At 41.7% G+C, this 16,459-nt stretch overlaps 2 protein-coding genes across 2 annotated transcripts in view; both read right to left on the bottom strand.

Moving 5' to 3' along the window:
* Positions 1-2,663: 2,663 nt before the first annotated feature.
* ly6pge (lymphocyte antigen 6 family member pge) lies at positions 2,664-6,495 on the bottom strand. The gene is made up of 3 exons (XM_048270153.1): positions 6,389-6,495; positions 4,071-4,187; positions 2,664-3,669 (listed from the first exon to the last, which is right to left on the bottom strand). The coding sequence occupies exons 1-3, from the start codon at positions 6,447-6,449 to the stop codon at positions 3,473-3,475; spliced, it is 375 nt and encodes a 124-aa protein (XP_048126110.1). The 5' UTR covers positions 6,450-6,495; the 3' UTR covers positions 2,664-3,472.
* A 6,169-nt stretch (positions 6,496-12,664) lies between these two features.
* Positions 12,665-16,459, bottom strand: part of tacc2 (transforming, acidic coiled-coil containing protein 2) — a 75,996-nt gene continuing 72,201 nt past the window's right edge. The window contains 5 exon segments of the mRNA XM_048270365.1: positions 12,665-13,855; positions 14,442-14,562; positions 14,812-14,918; positions 15,041-15,201; positions 16,247-16,255. Of these exon segments, the coding sequence (XP_048126322.1) occupies positions 13,790-13,855; positions 14,442-14,562; positions 14,812-14,918; positions 15,041-15,201; positions 16,247-16,255 (464 nt within the window). The 3' untranslated portion in view covers positions 12,665-13,789.

Below are 16,459 nucleotides of genomic sequence, written 5' to 3'. Positions count from 1 at the left end.
AGAGAGAGAGCGAGAGCAGGCAAATGAGAGGTTTTACTGTGATGGAAGCCAAATGAAAATGGAATAATAAATGACTTGGTTGGATGTGTTTCCAGCACCCAAAGAGCAAGGTCACAGTTTGTTCTCAAGCAGATAAAGCAGATATTCCCCTTTATGTGTGGCTTGCTGTGGTGGTGTGTCAACAGGTTATCACAGCATATCGAAGCAATCATATTTCCACAGCCTAGACAGTTGTGCTATGAACTATGGCTTCACTGAAATCATAAATTATTTGAACAATACGTTTTAAATCACAAATCATAATGACAGAAAAACTGAACACATTAATGGAAAAAATATCATAAAATAATATAATAATAATAGGCCTACATATAACTAATTCATAAATCAAATGTTCAACTGAATCTAGGGCACAATTAATTTCCAGTAGACTTACATTTGGATGACAATACCTCAGCAATGGAAAAAAAGAACACAGGAACAGGAACAAATCAGCCAGCTCAAGAGAGGGTAGATGAAGTATTTGCCAAGATAAGCTCTAGAGCCACAGACCTCGACAGTGAGACAACCAGACATGTGTTGTGTACCAATCGACATTCTCATATTAGCCTATGACTGAGTGGTGCCTTACTGTAAGTGTCATGTGTTCATATGTTGCTAAGATACAACGTGGGTGTAAGGCAGTGTTTCTCAAACTTTTTTCCTGGGGACCCACTTTTTTAAAATGACAGACTATCGTGACCCAACTCGTGACTGTGGTAGTTCAGTGAAACAAGATCAGTGGTTCTCAAACTTTTTCTTTCATTCCCCACTTTGATCAAGGGGGCATTCTCGAGCCCCACCTGTCCCTCATCGCTCTAAGAAAGTGGTAGGTCAAGCTTAAAATTGTCAAATTTATTGAAATAATGAGAAGTTCTAAATATATCCTCTTCAACAGAGTTAAAAATAGCTGGTGCTGCAGATATAATAATAAATAAATACATAACACACATATTTCTGTTTTCCAGAAACATATTAGGAAGCATAGCCCATTTTACAGCATTGTAAAATATATTCAATGAAATACCAACATGCTGCATTAAATGGATCCATAATCCAGTCCATACTGGACTGGATTACTGCTGGTTGGTTGGGAAATATTTTTGAAATAAACTTTGCAGGGATGTGATATAGGCCTACTGTTTAATACATGGGATCACAAGAGTGCCTTCCAATCAGACGTTTCAGCAATTTCGCTCAGAAATCTCAAAGGCATAATACTGTCGCGATCGAGGCGCCTGTCCCATACTCAAGTTTTTTTGGTGAATGCAGTAATCTTATTTGCTAGGTAAGGTAGGTGCTTGTCTTTGCCTTGTAACTGGACATTTAACTCAAATGTATCGCTAAGATATATCAAATATATCGCTAAGATAGGCCAGCTTCGTCAAGAAATGTTCATTAGTGAACGTGCTTGCAGATTCAAACATGCGCTCTTCCTCCAAGAAGAGGCGACTGGAGCTCAAACACGCGCGACAGAACTTTACCTCGGGAAAGCCACCTTGACTCGCTGTGAAACAGTACAGCCTTTTGGTCAGCTACCATCTCTTCGCAAAGTGCGGAGAATAGACGCGCTTTTAAGGGCCGAGTTTTGATGAAATGCACTACTCTCACAACAACGTTCAAAATCTCATGTGGTTCGGGACTAACTAAGCTGCCTTGACACGAGCGCTTCCCTGTGAATAACACAGTGCGTCCATTGCGCATCGGGTGCTACCTAATATAATTTAAAAAAACTCCTGTTTTTCACGTCAGTTCGCGCCCCACCTGGCATGTCTCTCACCCACAGTTTGAGAAACGCTGGTGTAAGGGCTTCGATCACTACGACTAATTAACAGCTTGTATTGATGTCGGTTCCATGCGTTGTTTTCAACACAACCACATGGACTTGTTTTAGAGGTGGCTAAAGGCTGTTTTATAGAACGTCGTCTCAGTCTTCAGGGCCTGGTCGTGGTCGCTGAAGGGGTAGCCTAGGCTAGATTGGGCTATGAGTAGGCTTAGAAGGGCCAAACATAATTCGATGCTTTCTTACCTACCGTAACACTGGAATGGCCTCTGAGGGGTAAAAGTCAACGTGGAAGAGCAGAATGGAAGGCCCGCCGTGTCAAAACATAACCTTACTTTTCAGGTAGGCCTATAAGTAGGCTACAGTATCACTAGCCTACTTTTTTCACGTTGTTTAATCTAAAGAGGTGGACGAAGATTTTCCAATTTTGCTCGTGTCTCCTGAACGCAAATGGACATATCAGTGTAGTGAAGTCAGAGAAAAGTAGCTGAAAACATTTTTAAACAGTAGGCCTACTGTTTAAAAAGGCTTTAGCACAGTTAAACCTAAACTTGAATAGAACAGTACTGCCCCCAAGTGGCTGTGGCGAGAACTGAGACATTGAACTTAACTAATTGTCTATTTCACACTATTATGAGTTTATTCTTTTTTCTCCTCAAGACAATGTGTCTTCACCAAGATATTTCCATATCTGATCATGAGATATCAAGCAATAGAGCTAAAAGGGGGGATATCCCTTTTAAAAGCCTTGTCTGTTTAGATGTCATCTTCTACACACTCAGAAAATCATTAACTTTGTCACTCCACACACCACTTCTAGAAATGAGTCATGACCAGTCAATGGATGTAACAAAAGTAATTTATTGTTTTGTATTTACAGTGGATCACAACAGAGAGGCAATGACTAGAGAGCAGGTTTGTTATCGTGGGAGTCCGGTAAGTCTATCAGTATTCACATGTGTGGGCAGTTGGTAGAGTCCAGGGAGGTTTGAGCAGCATGTGTCGCTAATGTTTTCGCAAATGGAGTCTGTTTTGTAATATATGTGAGTATACTTGAATATCCATCCATATGTATAATACAATTGTAAGCCCCAGCTCATCACTGCAGAATCACAAGCACATTCTCCCTGTTTGTCACTTATCTCCCTATACTTTTCCCTCTTCCTATCTTCCTTCCACTTTTGCCACTTGTTTTGCTTTCTTTCTTCCCTGTCGGGGTGCTCAGGTAGATTCCCATGTTCTTAGTTTCCCAAAGTTATGTGGATTAACTGGGCTTCCAACACCTGACCATGGCCTCTAAAAGGCTTTAGGCTTAGCACAAAATGAGTTCCTTTTCAAAGTTCTACCAAGAACAAGTACATCATGAACTTATACTATAAAGACATCATGAATAAATAAAATACAAAAAGCTACTTTACATTTAGTATTTAAAAATGTCAACCTTAAACATATTTCATTACTGAGCAGTATTGCATTGGGGGTAAGTATTTGATTTGCATATTAATTATTGTGAACATAGTTAAGGTTATGGTCTGGCAGAGAGGTCTCCACCACTCAGTGGTGTAATTAGAGTTCCTTAGGAGTATCTGATGCTGGTGTCATTATGGGCTTGGGCAGAGACTGGGGCTGGTTCTGAGGGACGTGGTGGGTTTAGTTCCAGAGAAGACGCAACAGCACTGGCAGAGCGACTAACAGATAGCTAGCACCTCCGTTCAGTCGGGTGGCATGGCCTGACAGGTTACAGTCATTGGCGTAGCAGCAGTGAACTTTGACCCCTGGAGCCCGGTAACCCTGGCTGTTTGCCTGGCTACAGAAGGACTTGTAGGAACATGACTTCATTACCCCACCTGTAAAGGACAAAAAGAAAAAAGAAGCAGACAGAGAAAGAGAGATACAGTAAGAGACAGATACAGTGAGCTATATAGATAGGAAACCCTTGATTAACATGTGAATATCTTAATTAGGGTATTAGAGTGCTTAGACCCCCCAGGCCAGCAGCAGCAGACCCCCTACCAGAGGCCTGATCTGGGACCAGACAGGGCAGTCTGTCAGCCCCTTATCTTCCACCCCACTCCCTCCCCAATCTCCTCTGTCTGCCCAATGTGTACTTATGCACAAGCACACACACGTCAATTCACATGTACTCTCACGTTCTGCTCATACTGTGCACACAAGCATGCTTGAATGCAAACAAATGCACACGCACATACACACACAAACACGCGTCTGTAGTAAAACTGGAGCTCACTGCCATGACCGCGGACCACGGCGCAGGCGTCTGAGTAGTCTGGGCATGTTTTGGAGCCCTGTCGGTTGCAGTCATCATCCGTGGAGCCCATGCAGGTGTAGCACTGAAGAGCCTCACCTGCAAGAACACAGGCGAATGGAGATCAGAGTCAACCACAATGCAAAGAACAGACAGAACAATGTATAGCTCTTGGGCGTTGTCACCACTGAGTTTACATCTCAATCTAAACACATGGCTGCGTTCCCCTGTCTTACATAAGGACACAACAATCAGACAGACTGCCTGGTGACTAGAGGAAACTCCCAAGAATGGATATCCATCAACAAAAGAGGGAGGATCACACTCAAGACAACTCATGTAGGACTCAGGTCTACATAGGGTCCTTTCTGGACCAAGGTGTAGTTAATGTAACATCGTTTGCAAGTATATTTAAATATATTTCCAGATATTGCTCATGTTATTAGATATTGTATTATGATGTTTAATTGTAGAGCAATGATGGAGCGTTAGTAATGATAATTTGCTATTTTTTCACAAGAACTACAGAACTGTGGAGTGATTTTTTTATGTATTCTTTGAGACATGTATGAGCATGTGCAATTATTTTGGAAAAGTTAAGTCACAACATAAGGCCACAGTGCATCAACACATTATCTCATCAGCCTCCTTCCTATCAGATCAGTGTCCACTCTCCCAGGTGTCCAAGGTCAGTGACCTCCTAAAACCTGTCACATGCTTCAAATACGACTCAAAGGTGTGTGTATGACTGCCAGAAGTATAGCAACTGTTGACAAAATCAGACACAACCCTTTCTGACTGGAAGTTACTCAGTCCAGAAATAGTGTCTCTCTGCAATGCCAGTGAAGTGCTGTCACATTCACAGATGTCAATAGATATCACCAAACAAACAAACAAATAGTGTGCTTGACTTTCTGTAACAGCAGTGGAGGCTTTGGACTGAGTGGGTTATGAAAGTGATGTCGGAAAAGTTCCTGAGCTCATGATCAAAGAAGACGCACGATGACAGCAGATGAGAAGAAGCAAATATAACCCTGGAGCAGATACAAACAAGATCCTGTGCTACTCACTCTGGAGCATCGTACAATTGAAAAGCGTGAGATGGAAATTGGACTGTCATGACTGCTGTGCCTCTCAATCATGAGCTCTGAATACCTTTCCTTTTCCACATTTCAAAATCAGCTCAACCCGAACGCAGACACACAAATGGGCCGTGCAACCATGTCAACCACTGGTAAAACTAAAAAGAAAAATGGCAACAAGAGGTTTTCAGGAGCCACGAAATCTATTTATTGGGGCAGCTTAATTGACACTGACAGCATCAACAAGAAACAATGACTATACTGTACCTTTGCAACTTCAGAAGTAATCTGAGAATCTGCTCCTATGTGCTAGTTCCAAATGACACACTTCATGCAAAGCTGAACCCAATCCCTCTGACTACATCCAGGCCATGTACTATTATCATTAGCTTAAAGACTTACTGGAACAGATTAACAGCTAAGATCACCTGCCAGTAAATGATGACTTCAGACTTCAAGCAATAATATTACATAAAGACAAGCAAAGAAAAATAAGAAATTATGATACTAGTATAAAACAACATGAAATCTACTTTCAGAAAATAGTCATTATAATGGTATATAGATATAACGCCAGCAAGCACTCAAGATTGCTTGAGTGACATCCCATAATCTGTTCCCTGTGTAGGCCATATGGTGTTTCTCCTGAGTACCCAAATACAGTAGACAACAGATACAGAATTAAATACCCCTATCAGACAAATGCATATATCTTCACTATGTTCACCAGCAAGCTGTTGAGTCTAAGTACCATTCCACTCAGTACATACATATCAATCTGTTGAATATGAACACTTAAATCCCAAACTAACTTAATTGTCATTCAGCTTGTTTCAAACTGAGCAACTATAGTGTCACTTTTGTCCAACCAAACTGTCAGCTACTTCTGAACAGATAAGGCCCAGAGTTAAAAAGATCTTAGGGCACAGACACTGAAACATGATGACACATAACACTATTGTGACAGAGAGGGTCCCTACAGCCCTGCAACACACCATTGCGAAGACTACACCAAGAATAACTCAAGACAGGACTTACAGTAGGGTCAAAATTGGAAAGTAGGTCTATTGTCAACTCTTGGAGGTAGATGTAGACAACTTAGATGCAGGGAGGAGAGATCAATGTACAATACACAAACTTCAACAACAAAGCAGGTGGGGTCAGAAAAGAAGGTCGAAAAGTTTGCTTATGTATAAAAAAAGAGAGCATCATTCTTACTGTGATGAGCCAGAAGGGCAAGGAGAGTCCCGAGCAGCACGCAGCAGTGGACAGCTCTCATGGCGCTGGTGGTCTTTGGCTGTGGCGATCGCACAATGAAAAGAAGGTTGTTTGCTCCTTAACCCCCGATCTTAATCCACGCTATCACAGCGCTAATGCCACCGGCTAGCATGGACAGGCAGATTAGCAGGCAGCCTCCTCGACCCCTGGGGCCTATGGCTTGTTCGTTAAGACGTGAGCGTGAGCTCGTCCGATCGACTAATCAGAGGACGGTGGCGGTGTCAGGCTCCACCCTCGACAATCCTATCCCATCATGCTTTGCACTTGAACTACACACGTTTTTGGTACCTGACCAGGTTATTTCAGGATGCCCGGCTGGTATGATATATTGGTTTGATTAGCAAATTTTAACCCATTAGCTAATTAGCCCATTTAAGACCAGCTTGTTGAGATTACATAATTCACATTTGGAATCAGAACAAGAAGCTTTAAAAAGTTGTAGTAGAGATTTATATGCAGTTTGTCCCAGTCAGTCAGTGAGGCAGTCTTCCCCAGAAATTCTTCTGCTCTGCTCCAACAGACATTCACATGGAAACGGAGCCACAGCAAAGTTCTTCACACTCTGGGCTCTGTAAAGTCTGACTATTCCAGTTGTTTTGGTGCAATACAAAAAAAAAATTGATTTGGTTTTTAATTAAGACCCTGGGCCAAGTCAAAGCAGGGAGACAGATGATATGGAAATGTTTGATATTAATTAACAACAGACCCCAGTGCTTGTCAATATGCTTCACTCCCTGCTGTGAAATTATATGGATATGAAAATGATTATCAAGAGTCAGATTAATGAGTGAATTATAGCGTGTAATCTGCCAGAGCCTTGGGACATGCATGTACAAGCCATTGACATTATTTTGTTTTTGTTAATACTATTGGACCATCTCATCTTCTGGTCCAAAGAAGAGGCAGACTCACTTGGAGCTGCAGTCTGCTCTCAACTTAATCACCCCCTGCTGTTCCGACAGAACAGACTAAACGATGCCAAATCAGACAGCCTGACACCAATATCCTGTCAGGACACACAATTATACAATGTACTACTAACCAATAAATACTGGACTTATTGAGAGATCTTGGTCTGTTTTAGGAAGTTATGTTTACAACATCCAGAATGCCTTGTCAGGGTGCCAGGAATCCTCTAGTTGAACATGAAGCCTGCCTTAAAGCCCAGAACCTTCTGAGATGATCGACTGAACAACCCAAACCTTGACACACATAGGCTATTGTAAAGGCTGCATGACACCGATTCTTTCTATAATATATTATGTAGTAGCAATAACATTATGTGACAGCCTGTTTCTTTTTGTAATAAAGAATAGCCACACTCTCTTTTCCCTTTAAATTAGATATTTAGTCCCTTCAGTATTTTGTGTGGATTGTTTGAGATTGTTCCGACCTAAAATGCCTGATTTCATGACAACTTTTCTAAAAAAAACAAAAACAAGTAGGCTTTTCATAGCCTAGGTAGGTTAGCAACACCAGTGGGGTATACTACGAAGCACGTTAGACATATCTAGGCTATGTAGACATATCGAGTCTTGACAAAGCCTTGACTCAGGGGTATACGTTAAGTGATACTAGGCTTAACTAGGTTAAGTCAAACTAGGCTTTCAGCTCAGATCTGTGCGAGTTCTCAGTGTTGGGATGACGTTGGCCAATCGTGAAACATGGAGACGCACAAGACCGCCTATATTAAAAAACAGTGATAGTGTAATCTACTCTGCGGTAATCTTTTGTGTCTAACCTATAACATCAAATAAATCTATTGTCATCAGTTGTTGTATGGTATGCACGCCCATAGTGGGATATTTGCATGTACAGCACTATTAAAACATTACGCATTCGAGATCCAAAATGTTAGGAGTAAAAAGCGGAGCTCCACTTGTAAGATATATGACAGAATCCTACATGTGGGGTTAGTCAGTTGTCTACAAATATCACAACCCTTCCGCTGCTCCCAGTGTGTGGCGCTGTAGCTGCAGCAACTCGAGCTAGGTAAAACCGATTGTTTCAGTTTTGTTCATACCGACAGCACTCGGTGACGCTTGAGAAATGGAGATCTATGTGAAAATCAATCGAGTTCTCCTTTTAAGTTTGAGCAGAAGTTGATTTTCAAAGTTAGTTGCACTCATCCTTATGGCCGCTTTGCAGTGAACAGTAATCCAACTGAAAAGCCCCTCACAGGCAGCTGAGGCAGGGAGGCCAATGTTGAGTTGTTTTTTATATTTGGAAACAAGCAGAAGGTTCAGCAGATTAAAGGGCTGAACTGGGGGGGGAGGGAAGTATAGGGCCCCAATGGAGGAGAGGGCCCATGAAAAGTGGAATACGGGGTACAACATTTTCACCAGGCATTAGTAATAACTCAGGTAATCCACACATAAAAAAATCCAAACAACTCCATAAGTAGAGTCATGTGTAATGAAGTGGAATAACACAGGGAAAAGTATTGAACAAGCTAAGAAAAAAGCACTAAGGCAAGGAAAGGGAAGGAACGAGCTGGAATCTGTAAGTAGTTAGAGTAGTTATCCTTTCTATCTGTGCAAATTAATATAAGCTTGGTTAGTATATTGATAGGCTATAAAAAAGGTTTTTTCATTACCAAGGTGTCACACAAGAAACATTTCATGATGGATAAAAGCAAAAAAGCTCTCCCAAAACCTTTGCAACCTTATTGTTGCAAAACATATCAATGAAACTGGTTACAGATGCATTTCAAAACTTCAGAATCTTCAGTAAGCAGCATGGGAGCCATTATCTGCAAGTGGAAGAAACATCACTGCCATGCAGGATCTCCTTTCAATATTTCTGACCAGGGAGTCAGAAGGATAGTCAATTCCAAAGCCAAGGACCACTTTCAGTAAGCTCCAGAAAGGATGAAGGCAGCCAATTCAATTAAATTCAATTAAACAGTTCTGGAAGTAACTAAAGATCAGGATTCACAAGAGGGACCCCTGGAATCTGTTTTTAGAACAATGGGCCAAAATCACACCTGATACTGTGACTAATACGCTTTGTCATACAGGAAATGTCTTGAAGCTGTCTTTACAAAACAAAGGCTTTTCCACAAAGTATTGAAGAAATACGTTCAGTACTTTTTTCCTGTGTCATTCCACTTTTAATACACATAACTCTTATGTTTGGATTTTTTATAATGCGGTGTTAATATAATGTGGGTGAAAATTTCAATAGACTCACTGGAAATTTAAGCTAATTACTGAAAAAAAAAATATATATATGTCCACCATATATTTTATTTTACCTGAATATTTTAACTTCCAAATTAAATGTCAAAATGAATGTCAGACAAAATTTAAAGTTTGACTGACTGGATTTTGTATACAAACATAGTGAAAACTGTCTAAGGTCATTCTCCCTTGTTAAAGAGCTAAATGGTTTAGTCCTACTTGCACGATTCATAAAGGTAGTCTATCTTTTGTTTATTTAGTTGAGCATCGCTAGTAGTGGACCGCTAATTGTTGTGCTGCTGGTGCAATGTTTTCTCCAAGAAAGCCAAGTCAGGTTACTAAAAAGAGAGACATCAAAATGAGGGGAAACAACTGCTAATAAACTTCTTTCCAAAGAAAGGTGAGCACAAACGTCAAAACACTTAAATCCCATGGTGTTTGCTTGAATATCACAGCTATCATTAGTGCTAAAACGAACTGAGACAACCCATTGAAATAGCGGAAAATACACTTTCATAGGTTAGGCTACACATGTAATCTGATGCATCTCGCGATCCAGCTCCAGCTCCATCCCTTTCAGAAAAGACTGCATGGCCAGCTTGATGTCCTGATGTAGGCTACATGCTGATCATTATCACTAGGCTAGTGGTTTAGGGCGCGATTTCTTTTTCTCTCCCCTTTCTGTTTTTTTTTAGTCTTAACTTTTTTTTTTTTTTACTCAAATAACGGATGGGATTTTTATGTATGGCACAATACTTCACTCAAGTCTACACTACCTACATGTGAGATAACTTGTTTTTAAGACAATTAATTAGTCAGTGGGCGGTAGATTACACGATTTGAGCTATAACTTAGCACATAACCTCCTCCCACCAGGTTTGGTTGACAGCATAAGATACCATTGTGATATAGCAAAAAACAGATCCACTTTCGTGTCACAGCATACCCTGGCTTTGAGCGCAACATACCTCGCTAACCCACTAATCGAGATTCGTGGTATACCCCACAGGTTGAGAGATGCAAGTAAGCAGATCATTAACGTTAGCCTTCTATTTATTGTCTTCAAAACTGAAGAGGAATGAAAATTATAGGGCAGTCTGGTGTCTGCAGAAGTGAGTGTGGCATCTGGTTCAATATTCTGCGCGAGGGACTGATGTGTTAGGTGAAATTTCACAGGGAAACTACGATGATTGGTCGGAATTTGCAGAAAAATTGCGGTGTTTGGGCAGAATTGCAAGGTTGCCCAGAATTCTCTGGGATTTGCTGAATTTGCGTTAATTGTTTCTATCGCAACATCGTGAATTCCTGGAGGGAATGGATATTTGACTGGCCGTTTCAGCAGGTAGCCTACCCTTCATCAAGACTAAAGATATTGTGCCTTTAAAGGGATATTCCACTATTTGGGGAAATACCACCTCCCCTTGAGTTAAACAATTGAGTTTTACCTTTCCCTAGTTCATCCAGCCGTTCTCCAAGTCTGACAGTAACACTTTTAGCTCCAGCTCATTGAATCAGATTACACCGCTATCTTATAGCAGAAATAACGGTCTAATCTGATTCAATGAGCTGGAGCTTACTGTCAGACTCAGAGAACAACTGGATGAACTGGGGAAAGGTAAAACTCAATTGTTTAACTCAAGGGGAGGTGGAAAATGAGTGTATTTCCCCAAATGGTGGAATATCCCTTTAAGACCAATGAACCCCCAATGAGTGTAAGGGAGATGTCTAATAGATGGGGCCTCTGAAAGGTGTTACAGCTTTTAAAGATTACATTGGTCATTTCTATGTCAAATGATTATTTTGGATTTCATATATACTGTAATACTGTGCAAAAGTTTTAGGCACCCATTAGATTTGATGTTTTAGCAATGTTATGATGACTATAGGCCTATATTATGTTTATTTCTCATTGTCTTTATTAGAATTTAACCAGAAGATAGAGGGAATATAAAAAACAAAAACAAATGTAAATTTTTGGTTCAGGTTCTAGTCTTTTGCATCCATTCGATTGGTCATTATACCACTGCAAAAACAACCAATCTCGCAAGGGGAAACCGAAGCCGGTTGGTACTGATATTTGATCACATTTGACACATTGGTATCAGAAGTGGGAAGATGACGACACTTTGACAGATTGAAGATCTCATTACAAAGTTACAGCTGGAAGAGTTCATTGCCCACCTAAAGTGGAAAATGTGTGGCCAAAGGTTTCTATCCAAAGCACCTTGATGAGGCAAGCTGACACTATATTACCACCTGGAAATACAATGAAGAGGGTCACTGGAGGTGTACAGTACTTTTCAGGTGTCTCCTCCACTTTGTGCCCTGCCAAAATGCTCTTGACATCGCAGCGTCAGCTTTAGGGTGAGCCACGGTCAAGGCAGCAGCTGATCTCTAGACCCCTATCGTAGCTGTATGTACCAGCAGCTTCTGGCAGGCCAGGCATGCACATCAGTGGCCTGGGTGGGGAGCGACAGCTCCATCAAGAGCTTCCCCCTTGGGTGATTGGTCATTATAACACTGCTAAAACAACCAATCTATTGGTAGCTTGAGACTGAAATTGGACTGGTATCAGAACAAAAACTACATTTTATGTGTATTTTTAAATGGCATACTGTGTACATATTTCCTGTGTTCTCTTGTCATATTCTAATTAAGAAAGTGAGAAATAAACAATATGGTCCCTATAGCATAACAAAACATGTAAGGTGTCTGAGACTTTTGCACAGTACAGTATGTTTTAAAACTTCATATTGCCCAGTTGATTAGGCCCAGCGCAAGTAGGATCCCTTGGTTCTTGGAATCCTTCTCTTCTTGGTTAATCTGGAAATGAATGTAGAATTTGCACCTGCTGCGAATTAATCCATTTCGTTAACTCCTAGTTATTGTGCAGAGTGATACTGTATAGTTAGTGCAGCACTGAAACAAAACTTTGCCAGTTGAGTGGCAAGAGCGTTCTGATGACTCCCAGAGGCACACTCTACTGTAGGATGCACCTGTATGGGCATGAAAGAAACTCCAGCTGTGACGCACGTCTTTTATTGCCATCCTTTATTGCACGTTTTTTTTTTTGTAAGCAGGTGCCATAGTAGCTGATGAGGGCTGTTCCCCAGCCCCAGGTGACACATCAACCGTAGCAGGACTAAGACAAGTCAATCCAAATTAAATTACACTTCTTAAAATCAGTACCATTGACAATAACCATAATAAGGTTAATTAATATCAAAATAAAATCCCCTGGAAAAAATAAAATCACATCGGTATCTGCTAAGAAGCCAGGAAGTATGTAAATGCATAGTATCTACAAAGGTACACACAGGAGGCGGTTTAAAACTTACAGAGTGTATCAAAACCAGCAGGTGGGTTTCATAATGTCTCTACTCAATGGGAGGCCTAATACAATATGTACAAAGAGGGACGTGGGTATTGTGTGGATACTCGTTCTATCACATGCAAGTAATGATCTCTCTTATGGTGGCAAGTGGCTCTTTTCATGATCACTGAATGAAGCGCTGATTAGCAGTCTACATGGGTGTCGTCGTGTTTCCTCGACATCTACTACTGTATGTTTCTCGGCGTTTCAGGCAGCCTCCTCAACAGGGAGGGAATGCAGGAGTTAGAGGGGTTAACAGTCGGCTCCATCAGTGGTCGTCATGGCGACACGGTTGGCGAGCAACCTCATCACTACATCATTCTCTCAGGCTCGTTCGCACACACTCTCTCTCTATCATGCCTTCTCTCTTGTCCACCACTCACTCACACACAGACGGGCAAACTCTCATTCAACATTTCTACTGATGGGGAGTACATTTCTAAAAGCTTTCACAAGACCCCTGATACAGCACAAGCCCCCCCCCCATGCACCAAGTCACCCCTTGGTACACATGGAAACATCAAAATGTACAGATTAATTACAGTAGGATATACTGGACTCCCACTCTCAGAGAAGTCCTCCCATTCCAAGTGGGTGCGCTGTTGCCAGGCTACATGAGCAAAGTCAGTAGTGTAAAATCAGAAATCAAAAGGACTCGAGTCTGTTTGCCAACAGTGTGAAGGAAACAGCACGGGACGTGGGGCTCTTCTGCCTCTGTGGTTTCTGAGATGGTCCTGGACGGTGTGTGGCAGGAGGAGGCAGAGGCATTAGCTCCCATCACCCTGGCTAGCTCTTCCCCATCTTGGCGATCAGCTCATCACAGATCTTTGTGAGCTCCTCGATTTCTTTGTTCTGTGTAGAGAAAGGTTTAAAAAGTTCAAAAACTGGAATATGGGTGTGTGTATGCAGTTTCTGCAGGAATATGCGTGTACAATGCAGTATTTCAAAAGAATACAGTCATTCATTAATTAGGTGTTCGCATTCCTCATACTGCATCTTATCTCTTATCTCATCGCAGTTGAAGCGTCAACAGACCTACTGTTGTAAATAAAACAAACAAGAGCACATCAATAATGATCTACTTATGAATGGATTAGGGTTCAAAATGATTGTTTTGATCGAGACAATCAGCTAGACCAGTGGTTCTCAAACTTTTCACAATGAGTACCACCCAATGAAAACAACGATCAGCATTAAAATACAGGTGCGTAGGCCAATTCAACTACATATTTTACATTGTTTTGTGTTGTAAAATCTTTATGAAAAGACACCTTGGAGACTCCCTGAGTACCACTAGCGAGAGTTCACGTACCACCAGTGGTACCCATACCACAGTTTAAGAACCACTGAGCTAGACAGCCAGTCAGAGAATAAGCCATTCAGACAGACAGGTGACCAGTACAGTATTTGCTAGCACCACTGAGCAAGCGCCACTGACCTTCTGTTCCAGTGTGCGCTCCAGTGAGTCCACCTTCATCTGCTCCTTTCTGAGACTGGCCTGGTAGGCCGCCTGCTCCTGTTTGGCCTTCGACCGCACCTGGGCGATGTCCGTATTGGCCCTGTACAGGAAAAAAGTGAGGGGTGTAGTGGTTATATATTTTGATCAAAATCTGTGTTTTTCATGGCATGATTCTGGCAAAGACTATCAATTAAGTTCAAGACTACTGTACAGTAAAAGCCCATTTACAGTATGCCTTTTTAATGGTTAGTTAGAATAGTAGCATGTGGCATAAATCTGGAACAGGTTTGTTCTCCTGGAGGTGATTGTAACTGCAGTAAAGTCATTCCTGGATTTCTCAGCAACTCACTTGTCAAGCTTTTCCTCTGCGTGGATTTTCAGGGCCTGATATCTCTGCTCCTCTTTCCTGACTCGTGACAAATACTCCTGAGCACACTTCTTCAAAACGTCCTCATTCTAGGAAAACAAGTCAACATTTTTTTGGGTTAGACAAAATGGCTGCACTTTCCAACACAGTGGCTTGGATGTGATACTGTTTTGTCTTGTTTCTCTAAAACGTTTTACAAACGTTGTCAAACCTTCCGGAAGCCTTCCAGCACGTCCTTCATCTTCTCGTAGCGCCGGAAGAGGTCGGCTAGTGACTTCTCCACAGAGTTGAGGTCAGCCAGAGCCTGGTCTTTCTCCACGATCAGCTGCTGGATGGTGTGATGTGACAGCGACTTGTCCCTCTGATCATCCTCTGAGACACACAGACGCACACACAAAGACACACAGACACACACACACACACACACAGAGTAATTAGATAGAGTGCCACATCCATTAAAACATGCATTGGGCACATGCTTTCACTCATTGTCACGAGTGAACTCTTTTTGACGTGTCTCTCAGAACTTTGTCTGGACACACTGCTCCAACAATCAGCAGTCAATGCCACCAAACTGAAACATCCACCAGTCGTTAGGTGTTGTGGTATCGCTGTGCTGAGCTCTCTGATTTGTTGTAGCTTGTTGGCCAAATGTGGAGAAACCTTAAGACTTCTTGGATGAGGATACAAATTGGAAAAAAGAAACACAAACCCACATCACCCAGGGTCCTGATGACCAAATATGGATATGAATCTGGCCCTTAGTTTAATTCTGGGTCCCCGGATGAAGCATGCACACAAAACATAGATTCAACAATGAGGGGAAGAGGTGTGCTGCTGGGATGTAGCTGTATTACTGTATGAGTTCCTGACAAAGCCTTGTGTGCGTTGTATAGTGAGTTAAGAGCTGTTATCTAACCCCCGACTCTTCTTACCAAACCAATTGACTTTTTTTAATTTTTTTTAAAGTATATTGTTTTGGGCTTTAATGCGACAGAATAGTGGAAAATGACAGGAAGTGAGTGGGAGAGAGAGTCGGGGTGGGATCCGGAAAGGACCACGGGGCGGGAATCGAACCCGGGTCGTCGTGCAGCTCTTTAGCCATTCATGTATCAAGCTTTCTATGCAAAGTGTGAGAGGATAAGCAAACTGTAAGACACTGGGTGAGTCAAGTAGAACTGGAGCTGGGGTGTAAATACTGTGTTGTTACAAATGTTAAAAGTGTAATCTCTGTAATGTCAATGTGATGAACGATCTTAAACATACGAGGACAAACAAACATGGAATTATGGAATTACGCGGGGAATGACAAATGGAAGACGTGTTATTTAGGGCGTCCACAGTGCCCTGCATTCCTAGTCAACACGCAGACTGGACACAGAGAACACAGAAAGAGGGAAAGTTCTTCTTTACTTACCAGGCATGCCTGACTCATTGGTATATGAAATATATACAGGCAAAGAGGGGAGCAAAACAGAAAGAAGGGAGTGCGTTAAGACAAGCAAGGAGCGTGTGTACGGTGAAGGAGGAGTGTGTTGTCAAATGAAAAACAACCAAACAACTCTTCTGACAAAAGTAAGTCAAAAAGAGGAAGAGTCTATGAGAGGCAACTTAAAAGATAAATAGTAGT

This window comes from Alosa alosa, chromosome 18 (genome assembly GCF_017589495.1).
Source record: "Alosa alosa isolate M-15738 ecotype Scorff River chromosome 18, AALO_Geno_1.1, whole genome shotgun sequence".
NCBI lineage: Eukaryota > Metazoa > Chordata > Actinopteri > Clupeiformes > Clupeidae > Alosa > Alosa alosa.
The sequence above is the reverse complement of the archived record's forward strand: the minus strand, read 5'-3'. Positions and strand labels throughout refer to the sequence as shown.

What these genes read in the sequence shown, in the direction of transcription:
- ly6pge (XM_048270153.1), bottom strand. Translation starts at nt 6,449, where the DNA reads ATGAGAGCTGTCCACTGCTGCGTGCTGCTCGGGACTCTCCTTGCCCTT. An exon ending in TGCCCTTCTGGCTCATCACA is followed by an intron (nt 4,188 to 6,388) that starts GTAAGAATGATG and finishes GTGTTCTTGCAG; the next exon opens with GTGAGGCTCTTCAGTGCTAC. An exon ending in CGTGGTCCGCGGTCATGGCA is followed by an intron (nt 3,670 to 4,070) that starts GTGAGCTCCAGT and finishes TGTCCTTTACAG; the next exon opens with GTGGGGTAATGAAGTCATGT.